This window comes from Cavia porcellus, unplaced genomic scaffold (assembly GCF_034190915.1).
Source record: "Cavia porcellus strain 051 isolate PalLab524CR breed Dunkin Hartley unplaced genomic scaffold, mCavPor4.1 scaffold_16, whole genome shotgun sequence".
NCBI lineage: Eukaryota > Metazoa > Chordata > Mammalia > Rodentia > Caviidae > Cavia > Cavia porcellus.
Window position 1 is genome coordinate 41,579,458 of NW_026947499.1, and position 19,955 is coordinate 41,599,412.

Consider the following 19,955-nt stretch of genomic DNA (forward strand, 5'->3'; position numbering starts at 1 on the left):
AGTGCTCCTGGGCTCACATGATCACCCCATTTAACCTTCACACTGCTTTGCTGGGTTGGTGTTATAATGCCTATTCCCAGGTAGCAAAACTGAGCCTCAATTTACCCAAGGTCACACAGCTAGTCAGCAGAGGAGTTGGGAATTGAACTTGAATATATGAAGCTAAATGCCCACTGGATCAAAAGCTCCTTGGAGATGGATTCAGAAACTGAGTCATCTGAGTCACCTCATACAGAGCTGGCATGAAGCAGAGACACAATCTGTAATCGAAGGCAAATGAACAGACACACTTGTGGTGGCTGCCTATGTCCACCAAAATGCATCTCCTTTGCTGCATCACATGCAGCTAAATGGTTTCTCAGCTTCCTTGGCAACTAGGTAAGTCCTCTGCAGAGTTACAGCCAGGAGAAAAAAGGCTGGCATGACAGGTGTCACTTATGTGACCGCCCACAGAAGCACATCCTACAGAATCCTCCACCCCTCCTCACCTGCCTGCACCTGAGCGGCCTTGGGGGACAGAGCACACTGAATTGCAACATGAGTAGGCAGCTCATATTCATGATAGAGCAAACATTTATGACAACAGCACCCAAAATAAGGGTGTGCCTTCCAGAGCCACCCCACCACCTCTGCAGCATCCCACATGGGATTCATTCTAACATCTCTCAGTGAGGCAGCAGAATTCAGCTCTGACCTGGAATGTGGCATTGTGGTTGACAGCAGCTCGAGCATCCACACCAAAGTCAAAGGCTCCTCCTTGGTGACTCCATCTGAAGACAACGTCCCCACCCACGCTCAGGACATGGGGGAATCTCAGCTGGGAAGAAAAAGCAGAACTCTTTGCTCAAGCCAACAGCTGAGCTCTTTGTGCAGGACATAAACCAGTGCTGCTCAGCCTGGGGACAGATACCTGTGAGGAATGGGCCATGTCCAGGGCTACACTATGCCGAACTTCTCTGTGCCGTGATCTGTCGTGGTGCAAACCCTTTAGGTGCAGCATGACTTCCTGGTTGACTTTCAAAGTGGCCTCGACCTCTCTCTTCCTAGCCTGAGTGTGCAAGAACCAGAAGCACTGAGAGAAGTCACTGCCCATCTCTACATGATGGCAGAAGCCACCTTTAGAACCCAGCAGTCGGGAGACAGGATTGATGGGGTGAAGCACGACCCACACTCATTCAGTCACAGGGCAGGAAGCACCAGGACCTTTCCAACAAGGACCGTGGTGAGGTGGGCGTGTAAGAGCAGTCTCCTCCAAAGAGGGCCCTGGTAGTCATCTATTTCTCCTCACTGCTAGATTCCTGACGATCAAGTCGACCCTATAAATATTTTAATGTTACCCCTCAATTTCTCAAAATTCCTTTCATTATTTTACAAATATCATTCAGTTCTGATTTTAAAAAGAGAATGAAGTCCAGGCAACTGCATTTTCATAACCACCCATCACCACCACCCCCAGCTAAACTGACCCAGTTTCTACGATACTGTACTATTACTACTTGCAAGTAAGAAATTAAGGCAATTATCTGTAAATAGAGAAAAAAATTTCAGTGCAAATATTTGCTAGGAAAGAATGTGAGCTGTCCAAATTACTCAGAGGATTGCTGGTATGGTCATCCATTTCCCATCATTCTTTGTGCAGGGAACTCTTACTTAATTGGGACATTCCAGCCTATGTTGAAAGAATAGAGCACCCTACTGAAACCCAAACTCATGACTTGCAAGTCTCTTAGACCACTCACACAGCTTCAAAGCCCAGCTTCAGCATGAGACTCGGTAACCCCTTTCTCACTTTTTTTCCAAACTGAGTGGCTTGCTATTTAGTGAATAAACTTAGAACTCACTTGTTTTATGCTTTTAGGTAACATTTAGTCTGATTAACTATTTTGATGATGACACAATAAATATTTGGACAAATGCAGAATCACTAGTTAGAGCTTGAAGGCCCAGGGTCAAAGCCAAGATGGAGTGGAAGAAGATGTAACCCGCAGGGGTCAGGTGAAGAGTACCCATTCCGCAGTTAAGTCCAGGTCCCAGTCCCTGGACCCTATGAATACATCACCTTCCATGGAAAAAAGACTTTGCAGATATGGGTTGGGTTAAAGATCTAGAGGTGGGGAGATTATCCTGGATTATCTGCTGGTCCAATGTAACCACAGAATCTTTATGAGAACAGACACAGAGGTCAGAATGAGAGACTGGAAGCAGCCACTGTTGGCTTTGGAGACAGAAGGGGGCAGGTGGCTTCTAGAAGCTGGAAACCCTAAGCAAGAAGTTTTCCTTTCTGTCTCTAGAAGGAACTAAACCCTGCTGACACCACAAGTTTAGCGAAGCTGAGAGCTGTTTTGGAATTCAGAAATGAAGAACTGAGAGAAATCTGTGTCGTTCTGAGGAACTTGTAGCAGCAGCAGTAGGAAACTACTACATACAGCTAGTCATTTATGCACACAGCAACCATTTAGCCCAGCACACAGTGGGACACAGGGGCAGCTTTTCCTAGCTGTATTGATTTACAACAGGATTGTGTCACTGCTGGAAAGCTTAAGACAAAGGAATCTACGACTCTGTTTTGGAACTGGAATGCTAGAAGAGCCCAAGAGAGTAGAAAAATGTGTGTCAATAAACACAGACAGTTTTTAAAAAGCACACAGCTGAGCTCCATTACATTAAAGGCTCCCCCACACTCAGTTTCAGCCTGTAATTTTCAGCTTGGATTTGAGGCCCAGTGTGGTAAGAACTTTGGATTTTTTTTTCTTATAGACAGTAGAAACCCAGGTTTTAGTTTCAACCTTCCAATTTTTGAATGCTAAAAATTAATTTAAGTAAAAATTTAGATCCTAAGCAGGCCAAACAAAACACATCTGGAGGTTGGATTTGGTCCTGAGAGCCATCCTGCAATCTCCGGTTGAGGAAACTGTAAACTTGTCCACTGGGAGCTGTGTCTGCAGGTGTTGTGGGCTGACATCCTGTTCTGTATCCTTGCAAAGCTCTGAGGACTTGCTGCCCAGCCTCAAGGGGCCATGCACAGCCTCCTCTGTCAGACAGGAAGTGAGGCCCAGGAGGGCTGGTTCCAGGACTCACCCACCTTCCAAGATGACGGAAAGCACCCTAGTCTTTTGTAGGGCTGAGCACACAGTAGGTGCTCAATAAATGCATGCTGCAAAATACAGTGACCCCAGCATCACTCCCCTGGAGGGATTCTAATGAGGCTGTCATATTTTCCATACTTGGCATGACATCACATTCATGTCTTCCCTCGTAGCCACTGCTGAGGAGTGAGTCTGCTGCCCTACTAGACAGGGAGGGACATTAAGAACCAGAGGTGTGAAACCATTTGTCAGGGACACACAGCAAGTGTGAGTTTCCTGCCTAGAAAGCTAAATGCCAGCCCCTCTGAGCCAGTGGTTGCCAAGCTATAGCCCACAGGTCAAATCCAGACTCCTTTTGTAACTAAAGTTTGATTTGGTTTGGTTTTTGGTAGTGGGGACTGAACCTAGGACCTTCCCAAAGAACTACATCCAGGCCTTTTTTATTGCTTGAGACAAGGCCTCGCTGAGCTGCTAGTGTAGGCTGGGCTGGAATGTGTGATCCTCCTGCCAGCCTCCCAGTGTCCTGGAATCACAGGTGTGCACCGACGTGCCTGCCTGGAATGAGGTTCTACTGCAGTGACGGGGAACCTTTTAGAGCTTGTTATCAGTAATAACAAACAGTTGGCTACAGCACATGTATCACAGGTTCACCACCACTGTCCTACTGATCACAGATGCCCCACTTATTAACCTGCAATCTATGGGGCTTCCCCATAGATTGGGCAAAACCGAGTCATTATGACAGAGGCCCAAGGTTCACAGAGCCTGGAACAGTTACTGTCTGGCTCTTTCCAGAAAGCGAGCTGACCTTGCACTGGATGATGGAAGACAATGGGTTTTTCCTAGTATGAAGGCAACACCTGATTGGTCAGCACCTCTCCTGCGTCAGTCATGAGTATTCAGGCCAGCAGAGCAAACAGAGACTGACCCGACTGTCACACGAAAACCGAACTGGGATCAGGGGAGGACACTGGAGGCCAAAGGTCTGGGTCCTGAGAGGCTGAGAATGGGAGGGGCGTTGAGAGGAGAGTTTCCTAGAAGATGTGATGTTGGGCTTAACCCACAATGGTGAACAGATGGGAGGGAAGCAGGCAAAGCTGGAGCAGCTCCAGAAACAGAATATGCAAAGGTCCTGCAGCAGGAAAGAATCAAGCCAGGGAATGAGGAGGCTGGATGGAGCAAACCCAAACAGCAGAGTCAGCACCACCAGAGGGTCAGCCCAGGAGCAGCTATGAGGGCATTAGGTGAGGTGCATGCCCATGCTGGCACTTTGAGCAGAGCCCCTGACTGAAAAGCAGAAGGTAGCAGGGGGCACTGGGGGGAACCCTTTTGTTAGTCCCAGTGAGGGATTCTGGCTATTGGACTGGTACCTTCTGGGGCCGTGGCTCTGGGGTCTGCTCACTTACGTGGTGCTGATTCCCTGCGACCAGGCATCCCTCCAAGCTCCTAGGTACAGCCATGTCATCGAAGGGGTGGGTCAGGCCTGCACAGACCTGGGGACAACCACACACTGCAGAGCTGGTCGGAGGTGGGGTGGAAGGACTGCCCTGCTCCCGGCCCCCACCCCAGGAGCCACTCACATAGGGGTGCCTGGCCTGGCAGCCCAGGACCACAGTTTGCACTGCTTCCTCCTGACCATTCAGGACCAGCCTTGTCTCCAGAGAGTGACGCTGGTGTCGCCTGTCTGTGGTGAAGGTCCCCTCCAGCAGGAGGCTCTGCGGGACAGGCAGGTGCCAGGGGTGCCTGGCATGTAGAGGGGAAGATTGGCCAAACCCTTAAATCACATGGCAAGGTTGGGCACAGCCAGGACACACAGTCTCAGGCTAGGCCTGTCCCAAGCTTGTAGAGCTAAGCTCACAGAGAGGAGAAGAGCAGGACCCGTGGCAGCCCTGGGCTTCAGGATTCACCAGTGGCCATCTCCCCGTGCCAGTGAGGTGGGTAGAAGGGTTGACTTCTATGCCTCAGTTTCCCCATTCATATGTAACATGAGGCAATGATAATAGCATCACTCATCACACAGTGGTTGATTAGAGACAATGCAGTTGCTGTGAACACAAGCGCTCCAAGGGCAAGGACCCCTTCTCTCTGTTCTTTGCTGCCTCCCCTGTGCCCAGAGGGCTTGGCACACAGTAGATGCTCAGTAGTGCAAATGGAATTAAACACATGAGATCTCTGCAAATGGCAGCTGCTGCCACTTTCATTCACTGCTGCTGTTCTGCTGGGAGGTGATTTGGCCCTGACCAGGAGGAAGAGCCTTTCATCGGCTGTGTGCAAGGACTTGGAAAGACTTCCGCTTCCATTTCCGCTAACCGCTGGGAGTAGGGATGTGGGGCTGTCAGGAGAGGCAGTTTTTCTCCAGGCCCAGGGCTTCACCCACCTGTGCTACTGTCTCCCTCCAGGCTGAAGAAACAGAAACCTGGCCTGTTATCACACCAAGGGGGTCAGCTGGATGAAGGGCACACACACCTGAGGAACAGGGAGCCTCGCTTCTGAAACAGTGTCCTGCTGTGTCGCTGCTCCTCCAGCCCACCCTCCAGCTGTAGGCCATGCAGTGAGCCCCCGGTGCTGGTGCTCAGGGCGGCCAGTGATGCTTGGGTCTTCCAGGGCTGCACGGAGACATGGGTTGTTGATCAAGCTGCCCAGGGAAGGCAGCCTGAGGGTGGTCTCAGCTCTGCCACCTAAGGCTGCTAAGTGAGCTGCAGCCTCTCTCTGTTAGACCCCAAGGACCAGAGCTCCTGCTGTGTCTGGACCTCCCACGAAGTCCTATGGCCACCACCACCTGCACCTAGAGCTCCCTAGGGAGCCAGCGGGGAGCAGGTTGTCTGGGCTTCAGGGCCTGCGCTAATGCGGCTGGAATCCAAGCAGGGAGGGAAGGAGGGGGCAAGTGTGCAGCTCAGGATTCACCCGCTCTGTGTGCCTGTAGGCTGCTGTGAGGTTCAGCTCCCGCCGGGCGCCCTTCAGCCAGCAGTGAAGAATCGTTTGGTTCTGGCTGTTCTCAGTGTGGACCTCGCTCTGTACCGCGGTGCTCCAAATCGACTCTATTTCCACCCAGCTGTGGAAGAGGCTTGGGGCCATGGTTATCAGCATGGAAACCTACAGCAAGGCAGGGAGAATGACCAAATCATGAACACCTCATTTCTTCCCCCTGAAATGCCACATCAGCTCCTTCCTGCTTGGTGAATTCCTACTCACCCTTCAAAACCCATTCCTCCCAAAGGCACTGCCATAGGTCCTATCCTGACTGACGCAGATGAGCTGGTTATCCCTTACAGAAGGAAGAAAAACTTTCTATCACCCCTGACACTAGCAGACCTATCAGGTGTGATAAAAGTATAAGGTAAATGTACAAATAAAAAGTTATTACAGTAAAAGATACATTTTCCACCGTGCTTCACTCATCTTGCCACCTCCAGAAGCTGTTGTGGAAGCCCTCTTTGGGTTTGTCTTTAATTGTGCTATCATGGCTGCTTCAATGCCCTGAATTAATCCCAACACTGACCCTTCAGGGTCAGCTTGTCTCTGGGGAGGAGCCAGAAGTCACACAGTGACAGATGCCGTGAACAAGATGAATGAGGACCCACCACCACGTTTCTGTGAACCTTCCTGTTGGATGGTGCTCAACAGCAGCATTCACTGTGTTTCTGTTCCCTTGTGGAGACACTCAGGAAAGAGGGCTTCCAGTGCTGGTGGCCAGAACAATGGTATGCGTGTGTTCAAAGTGAGGGAAGATTATTAGCAATGTGTCTTTTACTGTAATAAATTTTTAAAATTTGAGCATTTGCCATATATTTCTATCACACCTCATAGCTGTACCTTCTTCAGTTTGGAAAGGAAATATGATCTCACTGGACCACTATTACCAGTGAGAGGCCCTCTGGACACTGAGGGGTGCTTACGGGCAGCGACTTCTCATTGACCCAGGGCTTGTCAGAGCCCTGGAGAGATCTGATGATTCTGCCTTGTACTGGGTCTGGGAAGCAGAGACTTGTGGCCACTGCCCGGCACTGGACCCACACGGTGCCCGGGTCCTATTGGCTGCAGTCTCCTCATTCACACAGAACCGCAGGGGGCTCCAGGGGCCATTGCCAAACCTCTGGTCAAACACTACAACTCAGGGCCACTTTGTTTCTACGTCCCTGACTCTTGGGCATTGCTCGAGTCTCTGGTCTCCCTGCACCGGGTTCCCTATTTGGGAAAACAGCACTTCCTTCCGCCCGGCTGCCGGGGATGAGAGAGTATTCTCTCTCCTGCTCTGCACTCCCTCCCCATAGCCAGCTCGCCAGCAAACCTGGCAGCTCTGGTATATGGACATTGCTGAGCTGCCATCTCTGCTGGCTGGGCCACCTGCAGGGATGGGCCGCCTGCTGCACTGCTGTTCTGGCTCTTCCTGCTGCCCCGTGCCTCCTCCAGTCCTCAGTCAGCAGAAGATCCCACTGCCTGGACCCCACCCTGGCAGTCCCCGCCCTGCCTTGGGAGTAGCTCAGCCTGCCCACCACCCCACCTGTGCGTGTGGCTAGGACCTGGCTCCCAGGAACCCCGCTGGAGGTGGACATAGTCACTTTTCTCCCCAGCAGTGTCAGCCTCTGTGCCAAACACGCACAAAGAAACACGTCAGTGTACTTAGCAGTTGACATAAAGCTGCCTTGAGACCTTGATGTTTTCCTTCTGGTTTTTGACAAAAGTCTAGGACTACTTATTTCCAAGGTCCTCTTTGACCTGCTTTCAAAGTTTTACTTTGCTCCCCGTCAACCTCTACACAGTAACGTGGAAATCTCTGCTCTTTCTAAAGGCCGTTTCTCTCATATATTCATTCAGCAACACTTCTGATGGCTCTCAGCCCTGGGAAGGCCAGAGTGCACCCATCTGCAGGCGGGATCCCCATTCCCACCTTCTAGTTTCCTCTCTGCACAGAGGCAGGGAGCCCGAGGTAGCCGATGGGAGGGAAGGGACCAGCGGCACTGCTCACCCGAAGGTAGGTGGTGGTCCTGGTGTACACCTGGATCGTGCCCTCCCTGTGGAGGCCCTGGCTCCTGCACACCACGCTGACTGCCAGGTCCCTGAGAGTCCACGCCTTGCTCAGGGTCAGCTCCAGGACAGCATGGAAATTGGCTGAGTGGGGCCAGGACAATCTGTGAGACTCAGAGACTGTCAGCCACGGACTGTCCAGGTTCACGGCTCCTGTGGGGTGGGTAGAGTTGGGCAGGCAGCAAGAGGCTCCAAGGTCTCTTCACAAGCACATCTCCAAATCAAGAACCCCTGGGATAGAATGTGAGGAATTTCCCTGCCGCAACCCATGTGGCTCCTGAGGTTCTTGGGGTTAAGAACCCCAAGAGGATGAGAAAAATAAAGGAGAGACAAAGCTGGGGTCAGGTGGAGCCTTATCCTCCTGATGGGAGGAAAGGAACAGCTCATCCAATGCATTTATTTATACCTCCAAAAAAATGATGTCAATTTCTTTTTTTTCTTTCTCATTTTTATCAGTACCGGGGATTGAACTCAGGACTGTCTGCTTGCAAGGCAGGTGCTTATGCCGCTGAGCTAAATCCCCAGCCCCAAGGATGTCGATTTCAACCCCACTGCCTAGCAACTTGTTTGCCTGGCAGGTCTGGGCCCCTTGCCTTCTTGGTGCTGGAACAACTTGTACACATAGCTTGTTTTGGTCTCTGTTTTTTTCTGGGAAGCCCTTGCTTTAGCCCCACACATGTGATCAACCTCCAGCTTCAACAGCTCCTGCCATTTCCCGAGTAAGTAATGCTGTGGATCTTGACAGGAACCTAGAGTACACAGCTCACGCACCTGTCTAAACTCACCCGGTGGCACCCTGGAGAGCTGTGCCTTCACTCCGGTTAATGTTTGGGCAGAATACACCGATGTTTAGATCTTACTTGGAACAAGAAGAGGGATATAGAGGACACAGATGTGGGAGCAGGGGAATAGAGAAAAGTGTGACTGGTAGATTCTAGTTCAAGAGGCTTTTGGGGTCCACTGTGAAATTCTTTTGGCTTTTCTGTATGTTTGAGGTTTTTTTCATAATAAAATGTTAAGAAAAAGAAATACTAAGATGTCAGTGTGGTAGTGCATACCTTTAATCCAAGCACTCTGGGAGGTTGAGGCAGGAGGATTTCAAGTCTACACCCAGCCTGAGCAAGTTAGCAACCAACCTGGGCAACCTACCTCTCAAAAAATATAGAAAGAGATGGGGATGTAGCTCAGTGCAAAAGCCCTGGGGTTCAATCCCCAGTACTAAAAGAAAAAAGAGAGGAAGAGAAAAAGATCAGAACAGAAAAGAGGAGATGAGAACCACAGGAAGGAATCCCTGGAGGTCAAAGGACAGCTGGGTCCCAGATTTCTGCTGACCCCCCCACCTATCACCACGCACATAGCCTCCTCCCAGACAGCTTTGGAAAGTCTCCAGCCTCTCCTGTTTCACTCATGTGTATCAGGATCATACAATCTTATCTCTGTTGATTGATCTCAGCTGGCACCTGACACACTCAGACCTTATAAAAAATCTGGTTGGGTATTCCAGATTTTACAAATGGGTTTTAGAGAAAAAAAGGCTTTCATTAACAAACTTTCAAAAATCTGCTCCAGAACAATAGATCACAAACTCTGCAGAAGTGCTGATCATCATCAAATCCTTGAACAAATTCTAAATATACCCCAAAACATAGTTAACCCTGCTTTAAAATAGGGGAACATAAGCTGGGCGTCGTGGCGCATGCCTGTAATCCCAGCACTTGGGAGGTTGAGGCAGGAGGATTGCTGCAAGTTCAAGACCAGCCTGGAAAACAAAGTGAGCTCAAGACCAGCCTGAATTGCACGGTGAGACCATGGCTCAAAAAGACAAAAATAAATGATAGAAAAACCAGGGGGAACAACGTTTTTGGGTAGTCACCTCAAACACACGCACATGGCACTTGGGGAATGGCTCCACAAGAAAATATAGAAACAGGAAAAAAATCTTAAGAGGAAATAGATAACCTCCATGCAAATTCTTCAGTTTTATATTCTCAGAAAAGAAAGGATAATTCATTCATAGAGAAGGGCATTTTTAGAAACAAGAAGAGCTTTTGAGAAGGCAAAAGAGGCAAATGAAAGATATCCATAGGAGCTGAGGAAGTGAGACAGAACAAAAGGACAAAGAAAGAGAACAAAAGAGAGGAAGGAAAGAAAACTACGGGCTCCGTTTCTGGGAACTGACACAAGTTACAGAACACAGAAGTGAGGAAATCAACAAAGAGACTGTACAGGAAAACTGCCAGAAGGGAGGCACTTCCACAGCGCAAAGTCCTGTGCTAAGGGGCCCGCGGCAATGAAATTTAATGACACCAAGAATAAACAGAAACTCCTGAAACATCTAAGACAGGACCCACACAAGAATGATGGGTCATAAGTAGCTTCAGATTTCTCAACTAATTTGAAGCAAGCAGCAATCAATGACTTCAAAATCCCAAGGGAAAATTATTTCCAGTCTTGATTTCTTTACCCAGTCAAATACTCGGGCAGAATAAAAACATGTTAAACAGTCAAGGTCTCGAAATGTTTACAGCCTACTATGAGTTGAATCCCACCCTCAATAATCCTAAACTAATATTTCCAAATGCGGCTTTACTTGGTTATAGTCACTGCAAACATAATTATTTAAAACAAACTCATACTAGAGTAAGACGGGCCCTTAAATCGCTATAACTGCTGTCTTTCTAAGCAGAAGGAAAACTGGACCAGAAACACCTGAAGGATGACATGAGACAACACAAAGAGATTGCAGACACAGCTTCAAACCAAGAACACCAAACACCGACAGTCACTTCTAAAAGCCATGAAGAGGCAGGAAAAGTTGTTTGTGTGTGCGTCTGTTGTTTTGTTTTTGGAGACAGGGTCTTGCTATGCATTTCAGGCTGGCCTTGAATTCACTTATGTGGCCCAGGCTGACCTTGAACTCAAGGCAGTCCTCCTACGTCAGCCTCCTGGGCGCTGAGATTACAGGTGCACATTACCGCACCCAGTGGCAAGGAAAGTTCCACTGGGCCTCAGAGGAAAGATGGCCCGATGACGCTTTGGCTTCAGTATTTTAAACACTGGGACTGTCATAGAATCACTTCTTGTTTTTCTAAGACTTTCAATTTGCGATCGTTTTCCAGCAGCCGTTGGAAACCGTATGCCCTCTGGAAGCGACTGGAAGATGTGCTTCATCAGAACGAAAGAGTAAACAATGAAAGCAGATAACAAGGGCACAAAATATAGGGTCTCCTCTGTGATTCAGAGAAGGGAAGGGAATGCCCGCCCAGGATGGTGGTGAAGGGGCCCCAGAAGCTCTGGAAAGAGTCTTTGAAGAAACTATCACAAGTGATTGAAGCTGATAAGCCATCTGTGTTTGATCATCTGGAGAAGAGTTTTGCAATGTTGCTAAAAATTCTGGGAAACATTAGTAGGAGGAAAATGGAAAAACAATCAAACACAGAAGGGGGAAAGGCAATTATAACTCCAGGAAAACCAAAAAGTTATACTGCACTATTCCATATGCCTCAGCCACGCAGGATAGAGTCCTTTTATATCCATATTGAATGCTAACAATTTTGAAATATTAATGTTAACAGGATGCAATGCTTTCAAGAAGATAGAGGTAAACAGCTAGATGACAAGGGTAAGAGCTGAATTCCCAATCCTTTCTGCTAAGACATCTACAGGGAATGCCTAAAACAGAAAAGTCAAGAAATAATAGCCTCATTATATTACTTTAAAACATATAACTGAAGAGACACATGAAAGAATGTACAGTGGTTGCCGTGGTCAGCAAGGTTTGGGATATGAAGCTGGGAGGCAGAGGATAATTTTTCATATAAACTTTACTTTTTAAAAATGCATCTTACGTACATACATTAACAGATATAATATAATTAGCCCCTAAGTAACATTAACCCAACGTGAACAGACTCATTCACTTTTACATTTTGGATGGTTTGAATTAAAGTTGATTTTAGAGTAAACTACAGTAAACACATTTTCAGAAGTGAAAAATAATTTTTTAGGGGAAAGGAACGGCAAGCACAAAGAGCCTGAAGTATGTTTGGGGAACATAAAAGAGGTCTGAGGAGCTGAAAAATAATAGTTAATGGGAGAATGAGGTGAGATACGGCTGGAGAAGGAAGCAAGGCCCAGTGATGTGAGCTCAGTTAGCGAGGGTAAGAAATTAGGGTGTAATTCCCAGTGTTGTGAGACACGCACGAGGTCTGAGTTTTGTATTATCCCTGCACATAAAAAAGGTGTCCCACGTGGGGGACACAGCCTGAGTATAGATCTGTAGGTAATAAACATGAACCAATGATCGAGGAGGCCCCGCAGCTGACACTCACCTTCCCATCTCCACAGGGTGGCCTGGGATGTGTCCTTCCACCGCAGACCAGCCACAAGGGGCGGCCACCCGCTGCGCTGCACCTTCAGGTGGGTGCTGCCCTCCCTGTGCGGCCAGCTCAGGCTCGAGCTGTGCAGCTGTGCACGGCAATCCACCTGCTTCTCGGGTACCTGCAGCACAAACTGGAGAAGGGCCACACCCGGGAAGCCATGGACTGTGCAGCTCTGGGCCTCAGGCATTCCGCTGGCTCTCTCCCAGCCAGGCGCAGCTGGCTGGCTAAGGATACACCCCAGCCCACCACTGCAGTGTGGCTCCTGCTGCTCTTCCACACGCTCTTCACCCTCTAACCAGATGGGAAAGCTAATGAAAGCTTAGTGGTGCACGCCTATAATCCCAATACTCTAGTAGGCTGAAGCAGGAAGATGGCAAGGTTGAGCCAAGCTTGGGAAGTTCAGAAATTAAGCAAGTCCTCCCACCTAATCCCCCTGCTATAGAAGAGCCTCTAGGGAATTGGTTACCCCAGATTAATTCCACCCTACTCAGCCCATCCAAGCATTCAGAGGCTGCTACGGCTACAGACCCAAGGGTGCCAGGCTACTGCTCATGCTGGCGGCATACTTTGGTGTCATTCATGTGGTACTGGTTTTGCAGGCATGCAGAATGCAGGAATTACAGGTTCAAAGAAGCTTCCACCCAGATTTTAAAGGAAGGGCCAGACAGTGTGCTCCTGAAAGGGCACTGCATACAGCTGTGAGCCAAAGGTACAGTGGAGACCCCAAGAAATTGGAGACACCAGGAACGTGGAAGAAAGCAACAGGCAGTGAGAGGACCAGGCCAAGACAGAGGCTGGGCTGCAACTGGCAGTGCCATAGTTGGCAAGGCTGCCCAAGATCTTTGGAGCTCGCCTCTCCTACCACATGCCCTGAGTGCAGGACGCAGAATTACAGGATTTAACGTTTGCCATGCTGGGTTTCAATCTTGCATTGGTCCAGTTCCTTTCTATCTTCTTGTCCTCCCTTGTGGAATGGGAGTATTTACCCTATGTGGGAAGTGTTAAATGTTCTCTTTTTTTTTTTTTGGTATGGAGATTGAACTACAACTGGCAATTCTTAGAGATAGGTCGTATGCATTTTGCATAAAGAAACAAGAGGCTTTTGAGACCAGCAGCAGAATGTTAGTGTATCTCAAATGTCTCCTCCCCCAAGTCTGGTGTTCAGAATTAGGGAGGGCTTTTGGAAAGCCCTCCAGGGGTGCTACAATCATCAATGGATGAGTTCCGGGAGTAGTTCTAGCTGACTATGTGGTTTAGAGATGGAGTGCGGTCAAAAAAGGAAGGTGGCTGAGGTGTAGAATTTGATTTGATAAGATTTTCTTGAGTTTTGCATCTGTATCCTAAGAGTCTATAGTCTGCCTTTTGGACACGGCTTTGTCTGGTTTTGATTTCAGAATAACACTGAACTCAGGGTGTGAAGGGGCAAGTGTTCTCTCCTCTTGAGGGGTCACTCAATTGATTATTTTATGATAAACTAATCTAGCACAGCCAGGTCCAGCCACAAAGTAAAGAATACGGGGTTTGCAGGGAGGTGGACTGGAAATTCAATCCCATGCTGACACGAACAGGCTGCAAAGAGACCTTGAACAAGTCCTTTTACCCAATTACTCATTTTTAAAGCAAAGATTCATAATGAGCACCTCCCAGGGGCTAAATGATAAAGCAAACCAAGCAGAGGCCCAGTGGCATGGCTGGCATTGCCCCTCTGCCCTTCCACCTCCACTCACTGCCAGCTAGGGGATAAAGCTCACACTTCAGAAACAATAAACACGGGCACAGGTCCCTAATCCCATCACTAAGACACCGAGGCCAGATATTTTCCAAAAATAAGATATTACCAGCAGGACATAGTGGCACAAGCCTGCAATCCCAGCACTTGGGAGGCTGAGCCAGAACAATCGCCATGAGTTGGAGGCCAGCCTAGGCTACACAGTGAGTTCAAGGCCAGCCTGAAATACATAGTGAGACCCTGTCTAAAATAAAACAAAGGAAAACAAAAACTCCAAGCAAATAAAAGAAATAATCATATTTTAGAGTAGTAGCATGATACAGATCCTGCAGGTATGTAGAGCCTTGCTACTGATCAAAATAAAAAAGCAAATATTTGTTTAGATAACAAACAATACAAAAAAAAAAAAAGCAATTCACAGAAGTAATGTGACTGTCTTACTGCTGCTGAAATACACAATTAAAAATGGTTCCAAAGGAGCCGGGCACAGAGCATTCCTGTAATCTCGGCTCTCTGGGAGGATTAAGCAGGAGAATCACCAATTCAAACCCAACCCAGGCAGTTTAGTGACATAGTGAGACCCTGTCCCTAAAGAGGACTGGGGATGTAGCTCAGTGCAAAGGTCCAAGGTTTAATTCCCAGTACCAAAAGAACAAACAAACAAAAGACAAACAAAAGGCTCAAATAGTAGATTATATATATATATATAATGTATATAGCCACAATTTTAAAATTTAAATTTAAAACTGATTTAAAAGTAAATACACCAAATTATGTGTCTGAGAGAACCCTCAACCAACCATCCTGAGTACCGGAAAGAACCCTCCAGCAAATCCCCAAGCACAGGGGGAAGCCGGCCTGTCCGGGCCCTTGGGGGAGTCAGTCCTAGCACTGATCCTGCCTCTACCTCCCAGGGACACCTCTAAGCCTGCAGTCAGAGTGGGAGCGGTGCGTGGGCTCCCTGACCCAGTGTCCACACTGGGGGAACACAGCCCCCGCCCCCCCGCAGCCCGCTCACCTCCAGGAAGGAGCTGCTGAGCGCAGGCCCCCAGTGCTTGCGGAAGGTCTGGCCGATGTGCACGCGCTTCTGGTTGCCGCTCTCCCTCCACCGCCTCCCGTAGCTCACCTCCAGCTCCGAGCGCAGCCCACCCCGGCTCTCCTGGTGTTGGAGCCGGACCTGGGGACACCCCAGCAGTGAGCCCCAGGAGGCTCTGCCCACTCAGCCCTAGGCCCTCACAGGCCACCAATCCAGGGAGGTCAGCTTGCTTCTCTGGGGAGACACTTCTGTAGGAAGTTGGGAGGTTTTACATTGACAGTGATTGTAAACTTGACATGAGACCAAGATTCACCTTGACTGCTGAATTTGTAGCACCCCCTTAGATTGAGGGACCGAGGAAAGTGCCTCACTTGCTATCGAATTAAGAGTCAGTGCCCCTGCCAGTCATCCTGGAGAAGAGACACCTAATTTGCTTCATACAAACCCTAAGCTGCACGCTCTGTATCTCCCAGGGCGGCCAGGACCCTGCTCCCTGGGCAGAGCTTGGATTCTGCTGCCTTCTCCAGACTGTGATCACTGAACACATTTTTCCTGAGCACTAAGTAGAGACTGGGTGTACCTGGGAAGAATGGACAGGGAAGAAGGCAAGTTCCCAACCCCATACACATTACAGTTGAGAAGGAACAAACCTTAAACAAGTAAATCCACAACAACAACAACAGCAACAACACAGCTCTCCCTTTTATTCACCCTTCAGGCCACTCTGGTAGTCTGGTGATTCCCTAATCACTCCATCCCCACTCTGACCCCAGGCCCTTTGCACTTGTGCCTCTGCTGGAGCACATGTCCATGCGAACAGCAGTGCTTTATATTTTAATTTTCAGTTTCAATGATACTTAATTCCAAAGAAGGTTTCTGCGCTGCTGAACCCAAATCAGTTTTTTGTTTTGTTTTGTTTTGTTTTACCATTCATGGCAATTAAGTTTCCCATGATCAGACTTTTCTCTCATACTCCGTTTCTGCCCAGCAACACGATGCCAGAATCCAGGTGTCACTTTCTCTACAGTCTCTCCCGGGTGGGCACATGAATGGGGTTTATAATGACCAACCGCACTGCTGGAGGCAGAGGCTGAAGTGCCCACCCCGTGTGTTCCCACATAGCTATGTGACTGGGAGCAAATGCCTCTCCCAGAGGGACTAGCGCAGAGCATTCGGACACCCTCCCCAACCTGGCACCCCTCCCCGAGTCCCGTGTGGCCTGCACACCCACCTTGTGGCTGAAGGTGGGGACCTGGGTGCAGTGGAACTCGTGGTCCAGCTCAAACTCGCGGTCGCCCTCTGTGCCACTCCCGGCCCGCAGCTTCTGGCTGGTGCCACACTCGTGTGCTGGCTGCTTCCCCAGACCTGTGTGGCCAGCGCGGTACCTTGACCTCTGCTCGGCAGTTGCCACTGGGCCACAAGGAGAGGGGACCTGCCCGCCTAACCCCCAGCTCAGTACTGCCTCATGTCTCAGCACTGGACCCTGCCACGGAGGCTTCAAGGGCCAGGTCAGAGTCTCCCAACACACACTCATATTTAACAGGCAGGGTCCAATGGGTGCAGACCCCACCCCCGTCCCAGCTGGACACAGCATCTTACCCAGCAGGCTGTACTTGATCCGAAGTGAGCTGCTCCAGTGGTGACCCTGCTGCTGTAGCAGGCCCAGAACACGCAATGCCACCAGTCCTGGCAGCAGGAGCTCAGCACCCAAGACAGCCACCCGCAGCCCGGCCTCCACCTTCTTCTCCAGCTGCCCTGTGGGGACAGCAGGGCGGCATGGGTGGCATGACCCTCAGGATGATACCCCAGCCACAGGTAAGGAGGGGCCACGGGAACCACCTGGGAGGACATCTACCTCCCTGGTGACAACAGGTGGTAGACAAAGCAATGTCCATTTGTGGGCCCCAACCCAAAGCAGATTAAAACCAAACGCATGGGACAGAAGCCAAAGGAAATGATGACACATCACGAGGTCCCCCAAATTGCACTGTTTTTGAGTGCAGGAGATTGAACCAAGGGTCTTCACACTAAACTCCATTCCCATACTTTTAAAATCTTTTAAGTTTTTTTAAATTTTGAAATAGGACTGGGCTTGAACTTATGATCCTACTTCTGCCTCCCAGAGAGCTAGGATGATGAGTGTTGGCCACCAGACCTGGCTAATTTCCCTTTCTGCAGCTTTTGCTTCTACGGCAGTGCTGGGCAGCCAGGACACGCAGCTCCAGCCTCGCTGGCTCTTAGGATCCCAGACACAGCCGCACCCACTGGTCCATGGCCACTGCTCCAAGCGCCCCCAGCCCAGCCCTGGCTTCCCCTGGAATCTTCCAGACCACTACATGAGGAGCAGAGCCACAGCCACTGCCCCGACCCCAGCTCCAGGGCCCAGGCAGGCTGTGTTCAAACTGCACCCTGGATCTTCAGGTCCAAATGCCCAGTATCTTCCTCCTGTAGGTCAGAATCTTAATGGTCCCTAAGCTGCCGCTGCCTCTCAGGTCCTGGGGGGAATGGCAGGTTGGAGGGGCACTAGGCAGACACAGGATGTGAATCCTGAGGGCTCCAGGGTGGGGATGGCTCCTGGCCACTGAGAAGGGGCCCACTCCCTACCTGTCACATAGGCCGGGTCACTCAGAGCCTGACGCAGAGATGCTGAGAAGGCCAGCTTGCTGTCCCCCTGCCACGTGAGGTTCCCCATGAGGACCACAGGGTTTCCTGCTGTCACCAGCTTCACCTCCAGCTGGGCCTCGAGCTGCTGGGCCTCATGACCCACTGCTGGCCACAGGTCACTCCTGCCCTGTAAAGGCCCCAGTGTCACCAGGGGCCAGGCTTGGCCTGGTCACACAAACTGGACCAGAGAGAAGACAGGAGATGTGGCTTAGCCCATGACTTCCACTCTGGTCCTCTCTCACATTTTAAAATTCCCTGTTGTCCAAATAAGCAGCCTGAGTCACAAAGTCACACACATCCCAACCTTGTCCTGCACAGCACATCCACAATCTGACTGCTTCTGCCCCCACCTGCCACCCCAGCCTCAGGCCTGCATGTCATGAGCCCATGTCCCCACATCCTGCTCCTGGCTCCCACCCCAACCCCTTATGAACACACACGACCATGGCATGCTGTCTCATCCATAGGAAAACCTAAGCCTGCCAAGGCCAGCAAGGCTGTGCCTCCTCTGCAGATCAGTGGTGCAGACCAGGTCAAAGTATGACAGGGTCCCACCTGGGGCCCAGGGTGCCACCCCTGCCCAGGGCTGCATGTGAGGTTCCTGGAGAGCTCATCCCAGCAGAGACGGCCCTGCCTACTGAAGACCAGCCCCACAGACCTGGCTGCTGCCGCCTCCTGATCAGTTTATCCAAAAGACATCAAAAGTGTGAAAGCAGAGGTGGGTGATCCAGCACTCTGGGAGGCGGAGGCAGAATGATCATAATTTCAAGCCCATCTAGGACAACTTATCAAGACCTTATCTCAAAATGAAAAATTAAAAAGGTCTAGGTCAGTGCAAAGCTCCTGGGCTCAATCCCCAGTGCCACAATAAACAAACAAAAATACCCAGTGTCAGAGTAATACCCTCTGTTCCTACACAGTCCTTTCTCTTGTGATCTGACCCCTCTCTTTTGCATAAATCTTATTGTTACCTTTGTCCTTTAAAAATAGATGCAAACTACTGTCTTCAGGTTATTCTGCACTAAGGCCAGCCTATCCCCCATCTCCCCGTGTCCCCTCTTCTGTTCTCCTCCAGCCACACAGGACTTCATGCTGTGCTTCTAACGCTCTAGACACATTCCCACCCAGGGCCTCTGCACACCCCAGGGCCTGTGTCCTCACCTGGAATGCTGTCACCAGATCACCACACTGCTTTCTCCACAATGCTGTCCTTGTCTCTAAATGCAGTCTCAGGATGGCTCACTGTTAGCCTGCTTAAAACTGAAGCCAGCCCTAGAGCCCTGCTCTCAGAAGACTCCAGATCCTCAACTCAACTCCACGGTTCCTTTTTCCGCAGCTCTTTTGTCCCCCATATTTAACACAGTGCTGTTTGCTTATTTTCCTTGTCATTTCCCTCTCTGAACAAGTGAACTGCACAAGGAGATGTGTCTTTGCAGCAGTGAGATGTCTCTCAGTGGTGAGCGCATCAAACATACTTGATAAGTGGTCACTGCATAGACACTGAAAAAATGGACTTCAGTTCCATTCCTCGGCCTTCCTGTCCTTTTCCTTAGAGGCAACCAGGGCCCACCCAGGGTCTCGTGCTTCTCAGCAGCTGACACAGTGTTTACCTGAGTATTCACACATGTGTGTGTCTACCTCGGTTTCCTCCAATGAGGTTTCCAAAGGCATGAATGGGGGCCTGGGAAAGTTCCATAGCCCAGCTGTAAATGCCTTTGTGATGATCTGAAGTGGTGACACCCACAATTTCTGCAAAAGCAAATTCTCATTTCCCAGCTGCAAACAGCTCCCTGGGGAGACCAGAAACTACCAGAAGGTACAGGCCATTAGCACTTGCACTTTTGGCAAACAGTGGTTGGAAGCTCAGGCCCCTGGGGATGCTGGAAGGGCTGGGTGAGTCTCAGCACCAGGCTGCAGGGGCTCTCAGAGAAAGAGGGCAGGGCTCTCCTGATGCCAGCTGCTTCCCACCTAACAATGCACGGCCAAACTAGAGACAGCCTTAACGTTCACAGACTCCTGCCCTGGCTCCAGAT

At 49.9% G+C, this 19,955-nt stretch overlaps 1 protein-coding gene across 1 annotated transcript in view; it reads right to left on the minus strand.

Annotated features, from left to right (window-relative positions):
- Positions 1-19,955, minus strand: part of LOC106025279 (uncharacterized) — a 133,521-nt gene that overhangs the window by 52,877 nt on the left and 60,689 nt on the right. Inside the window, exons 24-35 of the mRNA XM_063226542.1 lie at positions 17,863-18,049; positions 16,858-17,013; positions 16,490-16,623; positions 15,241-15,399; positions 12,443-12,623; positions 8,053-8,264; positions 5,991-6,179; positions 5,553-5,692; positions 4,667-4,829; positions 4,493-4,579; positions 911-1,048; positions 695-817 (exon numbers count right to left, since the gene is read on the minus strand). Of these exons, the coding sequence (XP_063082612.1) occupies positions 695-817; positions 911-1,048; positions 4,493-4,579; positions 4,667-4,829; positions 5,553-5,692; positions 5,991-6,179; positions 8,053-8,264; positions 12,443-12,623; positions 15,241-15,399; positions 16,490-16,623; positions 16,858-17,013; positions 17,863-18,049 (1,869 nt within the window). The remainder of the gene's footprint in view (positions 1-694; positions 818-910; positions 1,049-4,492; positions 4,580-4,666; positions 4,830-5,552; positions 5,693-5,990; positions 6,180-8,052; positions 8,265-12,442; positions 12,624-15,240; positions 15,400-16,489; positions 16,624-16,857; positions 17,014-17,862; positions 18,050-19,955) is intronic.